The sequence below is a fragment of the Nyctereutes procyonoides genome, unplaced genomic scaffold, assembly GCF_905146905.1.
Source record: "Nyctereutes procyonoides isolate TBG_1078 unplaced genomic scaffold, NYPRO_anot_genome, whole genome shotgun sequence".
Lineage (NCBI taxonomy): Eukaryota > Metazoa > Chordata > Mammalia > Carnivora > Canidae > Nyctereutes > Nyctereutes procyonoides.
In genome coordinates, this window is record NW_026575051.1 from 49,111,170 (window position 1) to 49,129,077 (window position 17,908).

A 17,908-nucleotide genomic window follows, 5' to 3' on the forward strand; every position below is an offset into this window, starting at 1 on the left:
CAATCCCATGGGCAAGAATTCCCCAACCCCCACCCCATTTATCTTCTAGGGTTTCTTCCCATTTCACAAGACGTGGCCCCCGTTCAATGAAAAATTATTTTTCCATCTAATGAATATTCTTCATTTTTGTCATTTGGCTTTAAAGGAGCTGGAATCTAATCCCAGTGATGCCATTTAGCGGCTGTTTGACCTTGGGGCAGGTTTCTTGATCATTTGTTATCTGTTTCCTCATCTATAAAATGGGAAAAAGAATAGTTATACTTAATGGGATGTCGGGAAGATTTAAATAATGTATTTGGAACATTGAAGGCCCCGGCCCATAGTGGTCAGTATATGCAGTGTTTGTTATTATTTTCCCTTTACATTCTCTTCAGGGCTCTTGCTCTATTAGATTTAGCCTTTCCCATGAGCCTTAAAATATACTCTCCTTCTCCCCTCACTTTTTCCTGTTTTTCTCTACAAATGCTTATTTCATTCTTTTTCTTTTCTTCTTCTTCTTCTTTTTTTTTTTTTAAGGAAAATTTCCTTTAGAGTGTCTTTTTAAGACATTGTCCTGTCACAAAAGGGTGGGTAATCTTTCTCTCATATGCTCCGTCTTCACATCTGAATCCATTGGAATTGTTCCTAAAATAATTGGGTGACTTCGCAGTTCTTTTCTTTCATCATCATGGTTCTCAACACGTAAAATTTTGCCTCTACACTTTGCATAGGTGTAACACTCCTGTCAATAGTACCTCACCTTGTATGTTGAGATACTCATTTGGGGGAAGGTGAGAGAGAGCCCATGTGAATAAGCCCCTCTTTCCAAGAAATCTGTACATAATTCTTCCTCTTCCTTCTCTTCCAGGAGAATCATGGGCCTTTGTGATTTCAAGAGAGTAATCTGATCTCTACCAATTAGGTTTTGTCTTTTGTGCTACATTCTCCAGTTTCCAGTTTTTTATTAGACAACTTCACCTGCACGTCCAACAGATAATTCATCATGTTTTCTTTGGTTCTCTGTTTCAGTTAAAAGCAGGACTACCTTGTTGTCAAAGGTAGGAACTTCAGAGTTGTCATTAGTATTGGGAATATCAGTAATTCAACAAATATATATATACATACATATATATATATATATATGTATGTATATATATATATTTTTTTATTACCTACTGACTTGGAAGGCCCTGTGCGGAGAGCTGGGGATACAATGGTGAACAGAACAGAGCCAGTCCTGTTCTTCATGGAGCTTATAGTCCATTGGATGAGATGGACATTTCTTTAGGAATTCCCACAAAAATGTAATCATAAACTAAAAAGAGGCCATATAGAGAAAGGACGCAGTGGTATAATAATATATATGAGAGGGACTGATCTAGGGGAGAGAGAGAAGCCAGGGAGGCTCAAACGTTACTTAAGCCAAAATACTAGAGATAAGTTAAATGATGGTAGGAGCATTAAGGAAAGACCATTCCTTGCAGAGGCCCTGTGGTGGGAGGGGACAAATGGCATGTTCACGGATGAAAGAAGGTCAATTTGATCAAGAGTAAAGACTTCTGGGAAGTGGGGAAGTAGGATGCAGACTAACACTGGAATTGTGGGCGGAGGCCAGGTCACTCTGGACCTTGTAAACACAATTGTGACTATTTTTTTTTTTTAAGATTTTATTTATTTATTCATAGAGACAGAGAGAGAGAGAGAGAGGCAGAGACACAGGCAGAGGGAGAAGCAGGCTCCATGCAGGGAGCCTGACGCAGGACTTGATCCCGGGTCTCCGGGATCATGCCTTGGACTGAAGGCGGCACTAAACTGCTGAGCCACCTGGGGTGCCCCAAAATTTGTTTTTTTTTTTTAATTTTTTAAATTTTATTTATTTATTTATTTATTTATTATTTTTTTCCAAAATTTGTTTTTTAATCTGAAATCAACAGGAAGCACGGATGAGTTTTAAGCAAAGGAGGGAACATGATTAGACTTGCATTTTAGAAAAGTCAGATAAGTTACTTGGGTTTCATCCAGTAGGAATTGGAAGAAACCAACGAAAGTGTTTTTTTTTTTTTTTTTTTAAGATTTACTTATTTATTTATTAGTCATGATAGACACACACACACACACACACACAGAGAGAGAGAGAGAGAGAGAGAGAGAGAGAGAGAGAGAGAGGCAGAGACACAGGAGGAGGGAGAAGCAGGCTCCATGCCGGCGGCCTGATGTGGGACTCCATCCCGGGACTCCAGGATCGCACCCTGGGCCAAAGGCAGGCGCCAAATTGCTGAGCCACCCAGGGATCCCCCCACCGAGGGTTTTTAAAGCAAGATAATACCATGATCAAATCTGGATTTCAGGAATTTAACTGTAGCAAGAAGAGTATAGAAAATATTACTTACAAAAAGTAGAGAAGACTATGAAAACAGTACAGGAGACCATGAGAGGTGACTGAGCTATAGCAGAGATATAAGCAGATCTGAGTTTTCTGTGGAGAATAAAAAGATTTAACGGAAAGTGTATTCAAATGTCCACTCCTGACCATTTCAAAACCACAGCCTGACTTGCCTTTTCAAATTACAAAAAGTAAGAGATTTCTGAAATTCTAATATAGAGGTATTCACACCCAGACTTGCTTGTGAGCAATGTAGTGCTTGTGAGATGTAGTGGGGAGATGGTATCAGGGATTGTGTTTGCAAACAGGAGCCTGTTTTCACTGAACCTTGGGATTTTGGAAACCTTGGGACAGTGAATGATGGGGCTAGAAAGTAGGCATCAGTATGTATCAAGGTAGGGTGTTTGGACTTTATTCAGTAGATATTGGGAAGTAATGGAAAGGCTTTGAGCAGGAAATAATACGAGCAGGATTACTTCAGAAAAACCCAACAGTTGTGTTTGGCATGTATTTGGAGAGAGGAGATAATTAGATAACTATAGTGGAGCCTAAAATAAAATGCAGATAGCAAGATCAAGGATAAATGGGAGAAACATTGCAGACCATTATATATTCAGCAGACTATTAATAGTCAGCAGACTATTAGGGGATGCTAAGTGCTACTCAAGTAGACATGTCAGGAGGTGACAGATGTTGATGGGAAGATGATCTCTCTTGGTTTTGGACTTGGTGAGTTTGGACTTAAAGGAATGTGTTTATTAACTTTAGCATCTTGTTGCTGACTGCTGATTTGTGTTTTAGTTCAAATATTACTAATTTTCAAGTACTCTGAGGTGGCAGCAGAGGAGTCTATAAATCTGAAATGGTGCTCATGTTTGTGTTTGCTTGTGTTAGCTTATCAAGTGTTTAACCCAATGAAATAAATTTTGCTTTGTAGTGGTAGAAAAGAAGATATTGATGTCCAGGACCTTATTGCCTTAAGATAGCATTCAAATAGATTTTTATAAGGGCCCAATTGCATTTAGAGCTAGTTAGGTGTTATTGAAGTTGAAATAATCATAGCTCTGTGAAATCTTTCCTGTGAGCTTTTTGTGGCAAATGAAACTATAAAGATAATAAATTTGTGTTAAGACACTAAGTTTGTGTAAAGTTGTTAGAGCAGCAATAGGAAAGGATTATACTCAAACTATGCATATTTTGCATATGTAATCTACCTCCCATGCCTCTATTGATATGCAGGTCTTTTGTCTACAAAGCAAATCGTCAGCAATGTGTATGCTCTTATTCTCCACACATCTTTGCCAACATTTGGGAGAGGATAATGGCTACAAGGGGACATAAGGAGTACTTCTAGGGTGCTGTTAATGGTGTCCTCATTTGGAATCTGTCTCCCACTCCATTGATATGCAGGTCCTTCTACAAAATAAGTCATCAGCAATGTGGTACACATCTCCACGCATCTTTGCCGACATTTGGGAGTGGCTACAAGTTGCTACATATGGTTAGTAGTTACTATATTGGACAGCTCAGATATACAGAACATTTTTATCGTCATAGAAAGTTCAATTGGCCAGCACTGGTCTAAGGAAGGTAGTTTTCTGGGCACCTCATTGGCTCAGTAGTGTAACACGCAACTCTTGGTCTTGTGGGTTGTAAGTTTGAGCCCCATGTTGGGTATACAGATTACTTAAAAGTAAAATCTTAAAAAAAAAAAAAGGGGGGGGGAAGGTAGTTCTCAAAGTGTGGTCCTTGGGTTAGCAGCATGACCTGGGAACTTTTTAAGCGTGCAGATTTTTAAGTTTCACTCCAGACCTACAGAGTCAGAAATTTGGGAGATGGGACCCATCAACCTTGTGTTCTAACTCCTCCAGGTATTTGATGTATGCTAAAGTCTAAGAACAACTTTAGAAGGCAAATAATTGCAGTGGAGGTAGCTGAATGTAATAGTATGTTCAGTGTGTCAGTACAATAAGGGAATGAGGATTGTGTCTCTAGAAAAGGGGGTTCTCTATTATGGTAGTTGGGTTTGGGAAGAGGATGAACAGTCCAGGTAAAGAAACAGAAGATGCAGGATATTGTGGATTTAAGTACATGGCATAATTTAGGAACTGCAAGTAGTCTGCAGTGGCAGACTGGATGGCTTTGGCTCTTTGCCTGGTGTTTGGGTGCCCCACAAAGACGGAGGAAAATCATGCTTACCTCCTTGCAAGACAAAGGCTGTTGCTGTACTGAGATCAGAGGAAGAAAGGGGACTTGAACATCTAGGGTAATGGCATTAACATAGGACTAGAGTCCTTCCAGGCTTGTTGCATTTGGCTGCTATAATTTATGGTACATAATCTTTTAATCTGGGAAGAATGGTGTCTGAACCAATATAATTTCTACATTACACTAACATCATTTCTCTACTTCTCAATAATGTGTACTACCTTGCATTATAGAAACGAATGGTGTAGTACAGAATGTCTCATGTGGCTAAATGCGGTAGGTGAGGGGAGCAATGTGAGATAGAAAAGTTGTGATATTTCTGGAAAGGCCTTGTGTTCTGTGCTAGACAAGCTTAATTCAGTAATGTTTTCAGTAGCTCCTAAATATTTTTGACCTGGGAGTGAAACACGGTTAGACATTACAGGATTTTTGCTTTAATGGTTGAAGGAAGGGTGCCTGGGTGGCTCAATTGGTTAAGTGTCTAACTCTTGATTTAGGCTCAGGTTATAATCTCAGCGTCATGAGATGAAGCCCCATGTCAGGCTCCATGCTGAGCGTGGAGTCTCTTTAAGATCTCTCTTCCTTTCATTCTGCCCCTTCTGCTTGTATACGCCCATGCATACTGTCTCAAAAAAATCTTAAAAAAAAGAAAGTGCTAGAAGGAAAAAGGCTTTAGTAGTATGGAAACTAGCTAGGAGACTATAATAATTTAAGTGAAAAATAATTAGAAACTGGGATAACTGAGTGAAAAGGAGACATTAAATTTGAGAGATTTAAAAATAAAGTCGCTAAGAATTTGCGACCACTTGAAAGTGAGTGTGGGGCAGCCCCGGTGGCCCAGTGGTTTAGTGTCACCTTTGGCCCGGGGTGTGATCCTGGAGACCTGGGATCGAGTCCCACATCGGGCTCCCTGCATGGAGCCTGCTTCTCCCTCAGCCTGTGTCTCTCTCTGTGTGTGTCTGTCATTAATAAATAAGTAAAATCTTAAAAAAAAAAAGAATGGGTAAGAAAACAAGTTTAAAAAAAAAAAAGAAAGTGAGTGTGGATATAAGAAAAGAATCAAATATAATGGAAATTTGTAGCTTGAGAATGAGTTGAGGCAAAAGATGATTGTTTATATTTCCCATATCCAGGCATCTACCCTATTTGCTTTCTTCCATTATTATATCTCACATAAACATCCTTTTCATTCCCACTGTCTCCATCTTGGATTATTTTATTATGTGGACCCATAGTAGCCTCCTTTCCAGTTTCTTTTCCTACACTTTCTAGTTCATTCCACACATTAATCTTTCCATTTCATTTTTTATACCAGTGTTTCTAACTCAGAAACCTTCAGTGCTCCTGTTTTTGAAAGTTCAAGACCAGACTCCTTGGTTTGACATTTAGTGTCTTCTGTTTGACTCTAATGAAATTTGAGTCTTATCCTCCATCCTCTTCTGCCTGAGGTCCAGGAATGTATGCCTTCTCTCCAAAGTTAATGGTGTCCTCATTTGTAATCTACCTCCCATGCCTCTATTGATATGCAGGTCTTTTGTCTACAAAGCAAATCATCAGCAATGTGTATGCTCTTATTCTCCACACATCTTTGCCAACATTTGGGAGAGGATAATGGCTACAAGGGGACATAAGGAGTACTTCTAGGGTGCTGTTAATGGTGTCCTCATTTGGAATCTGTCTCCCATTCCATTGATATGCAGGTCCTTCTACAAAATAAGTCATCGGCAATGTGGTACACATCTCCACACATTTTTGCCAACATTTGGGAGTGGCTATAAGGGGGCATGAGGAATACTTCCGGGGTGCTGATAGTGCTCTGTTTCTGGATCTGGATGGTAGTCAGATGGATGTGCTTAGGTTGTTAAAAATCATAGGACTGTCTATTAATGATTTGTGCTTTTTTTCTATATTTATGTTATACTTCAGTAAAAAGCTTACTCCCTTTCCATCAAAATAAAAAATGTTCTGGCTTTCATAGGCCCTTTACACTTCAGTTTGAATTTTATGGTCAACTTCTTAAGTTTGGGTGAAATTGCATTGAGTTTATAAAGTTGGGGAAAATTGCCAACGTTGATAATGAATTTTCCTATATGTGAATTATATTTATTTATTAATTGTTTTTTAAAGACTTTTTAGAAGATTTATTTATTTACAAGGGAGAGAGGGAAAGAGAGAGCCCAAGAGTGCAAGAGCACAAGCAGGAGGGGCAAGAGGGAGAGGAAAAGAGAATCTCAAGTAGACTTCTCTTTGAGTGCAGAGCCTGATGCCAAGCTTGATCCATGACTCCAAGATCATGGCTAGAGCTGAAACCAGGAGTAGGCACTTAACTGACTGGGGGACCCAGGCACCTCTAAAGATTTTATTTTTTAAAATTTTTATAAAGATTTTATTTATTTCTTTTCAGAAAGCACGCCCGTGAGCAAGGGGGAAGGGAAGAAGGAGAGGGAGAAGCAAGCTAGCAGGCTCTCCACTGAGTGGGGAGCCTGATAGACATGGGGCTCGATCCTAGGATGCTGGGATCATGACCTGAGCTGAAGGCAGATGTTTGACCAACTGAACCATCCAGGTGCCCCTGTCAACATGATTTATGACTATTGATACAGGTTTCCTCATTGTTAAGCCCCACCCCCCCCATACTCTGTTTTTTGGAAGGGAGTCACTAATGCACAGCCCATATTTGATAGTGGGAAATTATGCCGTGCCTGCTCTGTAAATAAATAATTTGGAATTGTACATGGCAAATTCATCTCTTTTCCATTTATTAATTTACTAGTATCAGTATAGACTGATATATTTATGCTTTGGGTTATAATACAATACTACTTTAATTTGTTGCTCAAATTGTTCCAGCTTGGGCTCTTCAGGGCTGTCAGTTGGTTCCAGTGGCCCTTTTTGACATACTTTCATCAATTGTTTTTTTTTTTTTCTTTTTAAAAAAATTTTTTTTTTTTTTTTATTTATGATAGTCACAGAGAGAGAGAGAGAGAGGCAGAGACACAGGCAGAGGGAGAAGCAGGCTCCATGCACCGGGAGCCCGACGTGGGATTCGATCCCGGGTCTCCAGGATCGCGCCCTGGGCCAAAGGCAGGCGCCAAACCGCTGCGCCACCCAGGGATCCCTCATCAATTGTTTTTAAGCTTGAGGGAGATTTTTTAAAAACTTCATTGATTAATTTAAGGGTTATTTATTTTTAGTAATCTCTTTACCCAGTGTGGGGCTCACACTCAGGACCCTGAGATCAAGAGTTGCGTGCTCTACCAACTGACAGCCAGGCACCTCCTTCATCAATTTTTTTGGACACTTATTTACTTCTGTGCACTAGAAGATGCTTCACTTTTATCTTGTATATTTTCTGTTCCTCTCTTAAAATCAGCTACTTTTCCCAGGAGTCTTGGTCCATTTTAGTGGAGAATAATATTAGAAGCCAAAATGTGGATACTAGGTGTGCTTACTGTCATTGAGGTGTTGTTTTTTAGGCCCTCCCAGCTGGTAGAGCAAAGAAATATATGTGTATGTACTAATGCATGTATATACATATAACTGCAAATATTTCTATATGTAATCAATATCTGTATTAAATTAAATAGGAGTTCTTATTGATGATTTCAACTCTAATCCATTGCTACAGGGGTCATTCTAGCTTATTCTCTTGTTTTTCTGTAACCTCCCACTTCAGTAGTGGAAAATATGGTTCCTATCATCTATCATCCATTTATGTGAATTATTCATTTCCAGTATACATATAAAATAGTATAAGCCCCTAGGAAGCAAAGGGGGAGGACAGTACTTATGCTAATTGCCTTTTTAATGTTAAACCATTCTTGCTTTTTAAAGATAAAGCTCACTTGTCTGTAGTGTGTTTTTATTTTTAAAGATTTTGTTTACTTATTTATTTGAGGTATCTAGTGAGCCAGGGGGAAGGGCAAAGGGAAAGGGAGGGAGAATCTCAAGCAGACTCCATGCTGAGCACAGACTGTGATGTGGGCCTTGATCTCACAACCCTGAAATCATGACCTGAGCTGAAATCAAGAGTCAGATGCCGACTGAGGCACCCCTTGTTTTTGTTTTTTGCTTAATATCTTGCTGGATGCATTCAGTAAATTTTAAAAAAAGATTTATTTGAGAGAGTTGAGCGAGAGCATGAGCTGGTGTGTGTGGGGCAGGAGCAGAGGGAGAGGGAGGGAGAATCTCAAGCAGACTCCACACCGAGTGGGAAGCCTGATGTGGTGTTCGATGTCATGACCATGAGATAATGACCTGAGCTGAAACCAAGAGTCAGATGCTTAACCGACTGTGCCACCCAGGTGCCCCTGACTAATTTTTTTAAAAATTTTATTTATTTATTCATGAGAGACACAGAGAGAGAGAGAGAGGGGCACAGACACAGGCAGAGGGAGAAGCAGGCTCCATTCCATGCAGGGAGCCTGACGTGGGACTCGATCCCGGGTCTCCAGGACCACACCCGGAACTCAAGGTGGTGCTAAGCCACTGAGCCACCCGGGCTGCCCCCCCCCCCTGACTAATTTTTTAAGGCTGTTTTTATGCTTATAAAAAAAGATTGGCCTATAGTTTTCATGTCTTGTAATTTTCCAATTTTGTCCTATTTTTGCCCACTTTTGATGTCTACACTGTACTAACTTTATGAAATTATTTGTCTCTTAGACTTTTTCTCCCTTTCTGCTGTCTGGAATATATTATGTTTTATCTGTTCTTTGAAAGTATGGTAGAGTTCACTGTTTGTGTTTAGTAGTTTCTTTGTGAATAGATTAACTACTGTATCAAATTATCTAATCATCTTAAGTATGTCCATGTTTTCTATTTCTTCTTGAGTCAATTCTGGCCAGTTACATTTTTCTTTTTCTCTTTCTTTTCTTTCTTTTTTTTTTTTAAAGATTTTATTTATTTATTAATAAGAGAAACAGAGAAAGAGAGAGGCAGAGACACAGGCAAAGGGAGAAGGAGGCTCCATGCAGGGAGCCCGACACGGGACTTGATTCCGGGTCTCCAGGATCACCCCCTGGGCAGAAGGCGGCGCTAAACCGCTGAGCCACTGGGGCTGCCCAAAGCACTTTTTTTTGAAGTGATTGTAGAGAGTGAATTTATTCATTGTGTCCAGATTTGGAAGTTGCTTTTTAACTTAAAGCTAGGTTTATTCTCTGAATTGTGAAGTTGATTTTAACAGTGGAAAATCTTTATATATTCAATACTTTAGATGGCGACTGTCAAAAGGAAATAGGATCATGGCAGCAGATGATGACAATGGTGATGGAACAGGTTTATTTGATGTATTTCCTGGTAAGAGCTTATTTTAACTGTCTTTCTAAATTTCTTTAATTACAAAATAATTTATTCTCATTGAAAACACTGTCATCAACTTTCTTCTCACACATAAATGAATTAATACAACAAAGTGCCTGGCAAATAGGAAATGTTTAGTAAATGTGAACTTACTTTTTTTCTTTTTTTAAAGATTTTATTTATTTATTTGACAGAGAGCAAGAGAGCACAAGCTGGAGGAATGGCAGAGGGAGAGGGAGAAACAGGCTCCCTATTGAGCAGGGACCCTGATGCTGGGCTCGATCCTGGGATCCTGGGATCCTGACCTGAGCTGAAGGCAGACACTTAACCCACTGAGCCACCCAGGCACCCCTAAATGTGAACTTTCTTATAATTGTATGCTTTCAGGCCTTTTAAATTTAATGAAATTAACAACTTTGCCAAAGTAAGTGGTAATGATATTGTCATATCTAAAGAAATACAAAATTGGTATTTGTTACTTGTAAGTTGCATACATCATGTATATACTTCTTAGTGTATTTCATAAGAAAAAGTTAGATTTTTAAAAATACAATAGCATAATTATCAATTTCAGTAAATTTAACATTGATAAAATACTTTTATTTAATCTGCTGTTTTTATTCCTATTTTATCAGCCCCCAATTTTTTTTTTATTATTGTGATTGGATTTTAATCTATCATTTTAATACTTTTAGTTTTTCTCATCACTTTTTTCTTTCTTTCTGATTTTCTTGCTTTCTTTCAAATGTTGAATGTATTTTAAAATTCTATTCTAATTTATATGTTAGCTTTTTGGGATATACCTCTTTGCATTATTTTTTAGTGGTTGCTCGAGGGATTTATTATACTTCTTTAACATTTTGTAGTGTACATCCTACTTTTCTACCTTTTCATCTAAGATGTAGAATCTTGTATGTATAGTTGTATTTAACTCATCCATCCTTTTTTGCTAAAGACGTCATAAACCTCATGATACAAAGCTTGTAATTTTTACTTTAAACCATTCTATGTCTTTTAAAAATTAAGAGGAATTAAAAGAAATTAAGAAAAATTAGTCTTTTATATTTACTCATTTATCATTTCTAGTCCTTTTAATATCCTGTAGTATCCTTCTAGAATCATTTCCTCCCCATTCTCTCTTTTCTTCTGGGACTCCGGATATATAGTATGTGAGAACTTTTGACGTTATCCTATAGGGCACTAAGACTTTTTTGGTTGTTTGTTTATTTGTTTGATTTCGTTTTAAATCTTTTTCTCTTTGGTTTTCAGATAGGGTAATTTATATTGATCTGTCTACTGTCAAGCACATTCAGTGGATTTTTTTGAATTAGAAATTGTAGTTTTCAGTTTTAGAATTTTCATTCTTTTTATTTTTTTAAGCTTATATTATTTTTTTCTAGTAATCTCTGTACTCAGTGTGGGGCTCGAACTCATGACCCTGAGGTCAAGAGTTGTGCACTTCTCCAACTGTGCCAGCCAGGTACACCACATTCTTTGTTTTAATGGTTTCTGTTTCTTTTTTTTTTTTTTTTAATTTTTTTATTTATTTACGATAGTCATACAGAGAGAGAGAAAGGCAGAGACACAGGCAGAGGGAGAAGCAGGCTCCATGCACTGGGAGCCCTATGTGGGATTCGATCCCGGGTCTCCAGGATCACGCCCTGAGCCAAAGGCAGGCGCCAAACCGCTGCGCCACCCAGGGATCCCAATGGTTTCTGTTTCTTTGCCAAGATTTCCTATGCAGTAATTTTGGATTGCATTCTGGACACTGAATTCTCATGTTTTAGAGACATTGGATTATGCTAGAATTGTTCTTTTTTTTTTTTTAAGATTTTATTTATTCATGAGAAACAGAGAGTGAGAGAGAGGGAGGCAGAGACACAGACACAGACATAGGCAGAGGGAGAAGCAGGCTCCATGCAGGGAGCCTGACGTGGGACTCGATCCCTGGGTCCCCAGGATACACCCCTCTACCCCCGCCTCCCGCCCCTGCCCCGGGCCGAAGGCGGTGCTAATCCACTGAGCCAGCCGGGGTGCCCTGCTAGAATTGTTCTGAAGAGTGTTGTTTTTACTTGTAGCAAGGATTTAACTTGGCTGAACTTAGACTTCTCTCCTACCTGTGGTGGATTGCAGCTGAAAACTGTTCAGATGCTTAACCAGCCGGACATTTTAGAGCTCTAACCTTTGCTTAATGTAGTTTGGGGGTCACTTGGAGATTTGGGTACAATTTGGGGAATACCCTCTCTGGCTCTCTGGATTTTCTTTCTTAGTTTCTAGTTGCTGTTTTCACTCCCAAATTTTTTCTCTCATTCTTTATTATGACTAGAGGCTTCTTTTTTTTTTTTCTTTTTCTTTTTTTTTTTTTCTTTTCTTTTCTTTCTTTTCTCTTCTTTCTTCAGATTTTATTTATTTATTCATGAGAGACACAGAAAGAGAGGCAGAGACACAGGCAGAGGGAGAAGCAGGCTTCCTGCAGGGAGCGCGATGAGGGACTCGATCCCAGGAATCCAAGTTCACTCCCTGAGCCAAAGGCAGATGCCCAGCCACTGAGCCACCCAGGTGTCCCGACTAGAGGTTTCCATATGAGATTTCTTTGTCTATTGTAGTTTCTGTTAGGGCCAATCCTATAAAAATTTGTAATAGAAGGGGATAGGGAACGCATGTAAGACTGTTTGCTTTTTCAGGTGTTGTCTTCAGTTTTTGACTGCTTTGGAGTGCTATTTAGTTTTTTAGATCACCTTTTTTTTCCTCCTTCAAATTTAGGTAAAATTTACATATAAGTTTCTGTTAGTTTCAGGTATAGGACATAATGATTAAATATTTGTATATAATGGGAACTAATCACCACAATAATAGTCTAGTGATAGAGCATTTGGACTATATGTAATAGTTTGCTTGGAGTTTATGGTCAGCAAGAGGCTTGATCTTTTTTTTTTTTTTTTTTAAAGAGGGGGAGAATCTTTTTTTTTTTTTTTTTAATTTTTTTATTTATTTACGATAGTCACACACAGAGAGAGAGAGAGAGAGAGGCAGAGACACAGGCAGAGGGAGAAGCAGGCTCCATGCACCGGGAGCCCGACGTGGGATTCGATCCCGGGTCTCCAGGATCGTGCCCCAGGCCAAAGGCAGGCGCCAAACCACTGCGCCACCCAGGGATCCCAAGAGGCTTGATCTAATAGAACTACTCTATTATTGGATTTGGAGTTGTCTGAAAAGTTTGTTTTTGAAGGTGAATTTTTAAGCCTAAATCTTATGTACTGAGTCATAAATCTGTGTACTGAGATCTTTCTGTTTATAAGGATGTATAAAAACTTATAAACAATTGTCTTTTTTGGTATAAACAATTGTCTTTTTTGGTGTAAGACTAATAAAGTCTCTATTTTCCTTCAGAGTAGGAATAGAAAAATTTTATTAAGTGCATAAAGTCAGTTTTAACTATTTGATTTTCTTGCAGCTTCTCCTCTTAAAAATAATGACGAAGGTTCTTTGGACATATATGCTGGGTTGGACAGTGCTGTTTCTGGTATGTAAATTCTAGTATATGTGCTGCTGAAGCGAGCACTGGTATGTAAATTCTAAAATAAATAGTTTAATATTCTTTGATCAGTCTGTTGGAAGTATTTATCTTGTTGTTACCAATTCTTGGAGTAATGCATCGTTCCTCAACAATTTGGCCATTCTTTGAAAGGATTTTCTTTTTTTTTTTTTAATAATAAATTTATTTTTTATTGGTGTTCAATTTGCCAACATACAGAATAACACCCAGTGCTCATCCCGTCAAGTGCCCCCCTCAGTGCCCGTCACCCATTCACCCCACCCCTCGCCCTCCTCCCCTTCCACTACCCCTCGTTTGTTTCCCAGAGTTAGGAGTCTGAAAGGATTTTCTTGACCAAAGTTTGATCAGTAGAACAAATTAGCACTCAGGTTTGCTATTCATCTAGGTCTCAGATTTAAATGGACCTTGAGCAAATATATTTTGTACCATTGAAACTTAGCTGGTGGTGATATATGTACATACATTATTAATACTGTCACTGTTTACATGATATTAGAACTTTTGAAAAGGGTAGTTGCTATAAATGTTTTCAGATATATCAGTTAGAGTGGGCTATACAGAGAGACTAATGACCTATTCAAATTAGAAACCTTTTCCATAATTAAATCTCTCAAAACTTTGAGCAAATATGATCCTTATATCTGATTTGTTGGCACAAGCATTTTAGGTAAATTGGTTTTCCAACCAGTCAGTATAGATTTGGATGAAATGCAGGAGATAGAGAAATGTAGAGCCCTTTGTGTTGAAGTAAACACATCAAAAAACTTATTTGCGTATATTTTCTTTTTTTCCCAGCTTTATTGAGATATGGTCGATATATAACATCGTATAAGTTTAAAATATAAAATATAAGTATGGATTATATACATTTATGTGTTGGAAAATGTTACCACTTTATCCTTAGCTAACACCTCCATCAATCATGTCACATAATTACCATCTCTTTTCTGTGGTGAGAACATTTAAGATCTCTTCTCTTAGCAACTTTTAAGTATGTAATACAGTATGATTGACTGTAATCACTATGCTGTATTTTAGATTCCCAGAACTTATTCATCTTATAGCTGAAAGTTTATACTCTTTGATCAACATCTCATCCTCCCTGACCTTCCACCCCAGCCCCTGGTAACCACCATTTTGTCTGTGTTTCTATGTATTTGGCATTTTTAGAGTTCACATAAAATTTGATATCATACAGTATTTGTCTTTCTCTGACTTATTTCATTTAGCATAATGTTCTCAAAGTCCATCCATGTTGTTGCAAATGGCAGGATATCCTTCTTTCTCATGGCTGAATAATATCCAGTTGCATATATGTATATTTTGTGTCACTTTTAACCATCCATCTGTTAATGAACACTCTTTCCATATCATGACTATAGTGAATAATGCTGCAGTGAACATGGTTGTGCAATCTCTTTGAGATACTGTTTTTATATTCTTTAAATAAATACCAAGAGGTGGGATTGCTGATCTAACATAGTTCTATTTTTAAGCTTTTGAGGAACCTCCACAATGCTTTCCATAGTAGCTGCACCAGTTTACATTCCCGCCAACCATGCACAAGTGTTTCATTTTTTTCACAGCTTTGCCAACACTTGTTATCTCATGGTTGTTGTTCTTGTTTTTTTTTAAGAGAAGATCTCTGTGATAACAGCAACCTTTCCTGAATGTTTACTTTCTAAGTGTGGCAGGTGCTTTTTATTTTTTATTTATTCATTTATTTTGTTGAAGTATAGTTGACGTATAGCATTATATTAGTTTTAAGTGTACAGCATAGTGATTTGACAATTCTATACTTTATGTAGTGGTCGTCATGCTAAGTGTAGTTACCATTTGTCACCAACAAAGTCATTATAGTATTATTGACTATATTCCCTCTGCTGTACCTTTTTATCTCTTGTCTTTTTGATAGTCATTCTAACAGGTAAAAGGCAGTATCTCATTTTGATTTTGACTTGCATTTCCCTGGTAATTAGTCATGTGGAGCACCTTTTCATGTTGTCAGCCATTTGTATGTCTTTGAAAAAAATGTCTCCAGTTTCTCTGCCCATTTTTCCATCGGATTTTTAAAATTTATTTCTTGCTCTTGAGTGGTATGAGTTCTTTTTTTTTTTTTTAAGGTTTTATTTATTTATTCATGAGAGACAGAGAGAGAGAAAGGAAGAGACACAGGCAGAGGGAGAAGCAGGCTCCATGCAGGGAGCCCGTTGTGGGACCGATCCTGGGACTCTGGGATCATGCCCTGGGCTGAAGGCAGGTGCTAGACCGCTCAGCTACCCAGGCGTCCCTGATGGTATGAGTTCTTTATATAGTTTGGATACTAACCCCATGTTAGATATATACTTTCCAAATATTTTCTCCCATTCTGTGAGTTGGCCTTTTCATTTTGTTGATGGCCTCCTTTGTTGTGCTGAAGCTTATTTTTATTAATTAATTAGGTTTTTTTTTTTTTTTTTTTTTTTTTTTTAAGAAAGAGAATGGCAGAAGGAGAGAGAGTCTTAAGCAGGCCCCCTGCCCAGTGTGGAGCCCAACATGGAGCCCAACGTGGGACTTGATCTCATGACCCTGAGATCATGACCTGACCCAAAATCAAGTGTTGGATGATTGACTGAGTGAGCCACCTAGGCGCCCTGTGTTCTGAAGCTTTTAATTTGATGTTGTTCTACTTGTTTATTTTTGCTTTTATTTCCCTTGCTTTTGGTGTTGGATCCAGAAGTCTTTGCCTGGACTGATGTCTAGGAGCTTACCCTTATATTTTTTTCCCTGAGAGTTTATGGTTTTGGGTCTCACATTTAAGTCTTTTAAATCCATTTTGAGTTGATTTTTGTGTTTGGAGTTAAGTTGGGGTCCAGTTTTCCCAGCACCATTTATTGAAAAAGCTTATCCATTCCCTATTGTATACTGTTGGCTCCTCTGTCATAAATTAATTGATCACATATATTTCTGGGGTCTCTATTCTGTTTCATTGATATGTGTCTGTTTTTATGCCAATAGTAATCAAAACTGATTTGATTTTTGATTACTATAGTTTTGTATTATAGTTTGAAATTAGGAAATGTGATGCCTCCAGCTTTGGTCTTCTTTTTCAAGATAGCTTTGTCTAATTGCTATCTTTGGTGGTTTCTTATGAATTTTAGGATTGTTGTTTCTATTTCTGTGAAAAAAATACATTGGAATTTTGATAGGATTGAATCAGAAAGTATATATTTTAATTTAAGAGCTTTTTGTTTGTTTTAGACAATACTTCCAAATCGTGTATACCATCCCGAAATTGTTTGGATTTATATGAGGAAATCCTGACTGAAGAAGGAACTGCAAAGGAAGCAACATACAATGATGTACGGTTTGCCATAATTAAGGACAATTATTTTACCTTTTGTGGCTTCTGAGGTTCATCCATTAGCTTACTATTAAACATTCTGTTTAAGAAATAGCTCGTAGTCTAAAAGAATATTTAAGTCAGTTTCTGCCTTCAGATCTGCTTTAAAAAAATCTTTTCTGAATGCTTGTCTAAATTTAGTTACAATTTGACTTGATTAAATTTGTGTCTGAGTATATAAAACCTCAACAGGCAATCAGTATGATAAAACATTTTATCTTTTCATGATTTGTACTAAGTTATAAAATGTTTCAAGACTTAATTCAGACAAATTTCTTTCTACCTTATTTGAATTTTAAGATCTGGAGATTAAATGTGAAACTAAACAAAATAAGTTTTTGGTTGGGACAATTTTTAAAAACTAGTAATTTTACTAAATATCTTGTAGTAGAAATAGACCTTGTCTACCCTTCATAGTGGGTTGATTTTCTAAATTTTAAAGTATTTTAAAATGTCATTTAGGCTAAGAAAGTAGTTTAGAACAATACTTAAGTTAATTTTTTTATATCTTACAGTTGCAAGTAGAATATGGTAAATGTCAACTGCAAATGAAAGAGTTGATGAAAAAGTTTAAGGAAATACAAACACAGGTAGGATTATAATGAATATTTTTGCCTTTTTAAAATTTCTCTTTCAGTCAATGGAAGGGAAACATTATGAGGCCCTGGGGCCTTTTGCCTTAGTTTTAAATCAAAATGTAATAAATTGGGATCCCTGGGTGGCGCAGCGGTTTGGCGCCTGCCTTTGGCCCAGGGCGCGATCCTGGAGACCCGGGATCGAGTCCCGCGTCGGGCTCCCGGTGCATGGAGCCTGCTTCTCCATCTGCCTGTGTCTCTGCCTCTCTCTCCTTCTCTCTCTGTGACTGTCATAAATAAAAAAAAAAAAAAAAAAAAAAAAATTAAAAAAAAATGTAATAAATTGTTTTTGTTAGAAATTAAGATACTAAAGTGTTAGTGGTTTAAAAGGAAACTCTCATTAGTGTTACATGAAACATGCATTATTTCCTGTGTCCAGGAAATTGATAGCGGAAAGTGGATTGATTTGTTAAATGACATTGACATAAAGATCTGTTAGACTAGTTAACAGTTAAATAATAGAAAAT

The 17,908-nt window shown here is 37.7% G+C and overlaps 1 protein-coding gene across 7 annotated transcripts in view; it reads left to right on the plus strand.

The window, feature by feature from the left end:
• The window catches only part of CASP8AP2 (caspase 8 associated protein 2), a 52,009-nt gene that overhangs the window by 731 nt on the left and 33,370 nt on the right, over window positions 1–17,908 (plus strand). For 5 of the 7 annotated variants that reach the window (XR_008665076.1, XR_008665075.1, XM_055330090.1 and 2 more), the window contains exons 2-5: window positions 9,783–9,865; window positions 13,323–13,391; window positions 16,665–16,765; window positions 17,322–17,396. Coding sequence is in view for 5 of the 7 variants with exons in the window: in XM_055330090.1 (XP_055186065.1) it covers window positions 9,811–9,865; window positions 13,323–13,391; window positions 16,665–16,765; window positions 17,322–17,396 (300 nt within the window). In the remaining 2 variants the exon portion in view is untranslated. Of the gene's footprint in view, window positions 1–847; window positions 1,038–3,844; window positions 3,864–9,782; window positions 9,866–13,322; window positions 13,392–16,664; window positions 16,766–17,321; window positions 17,397–17,908 lie in introns of those variants that run through there. The other 2 variants (XM_055330091.1, XM_055330092.1) reach the window with 2 other exon arrangements.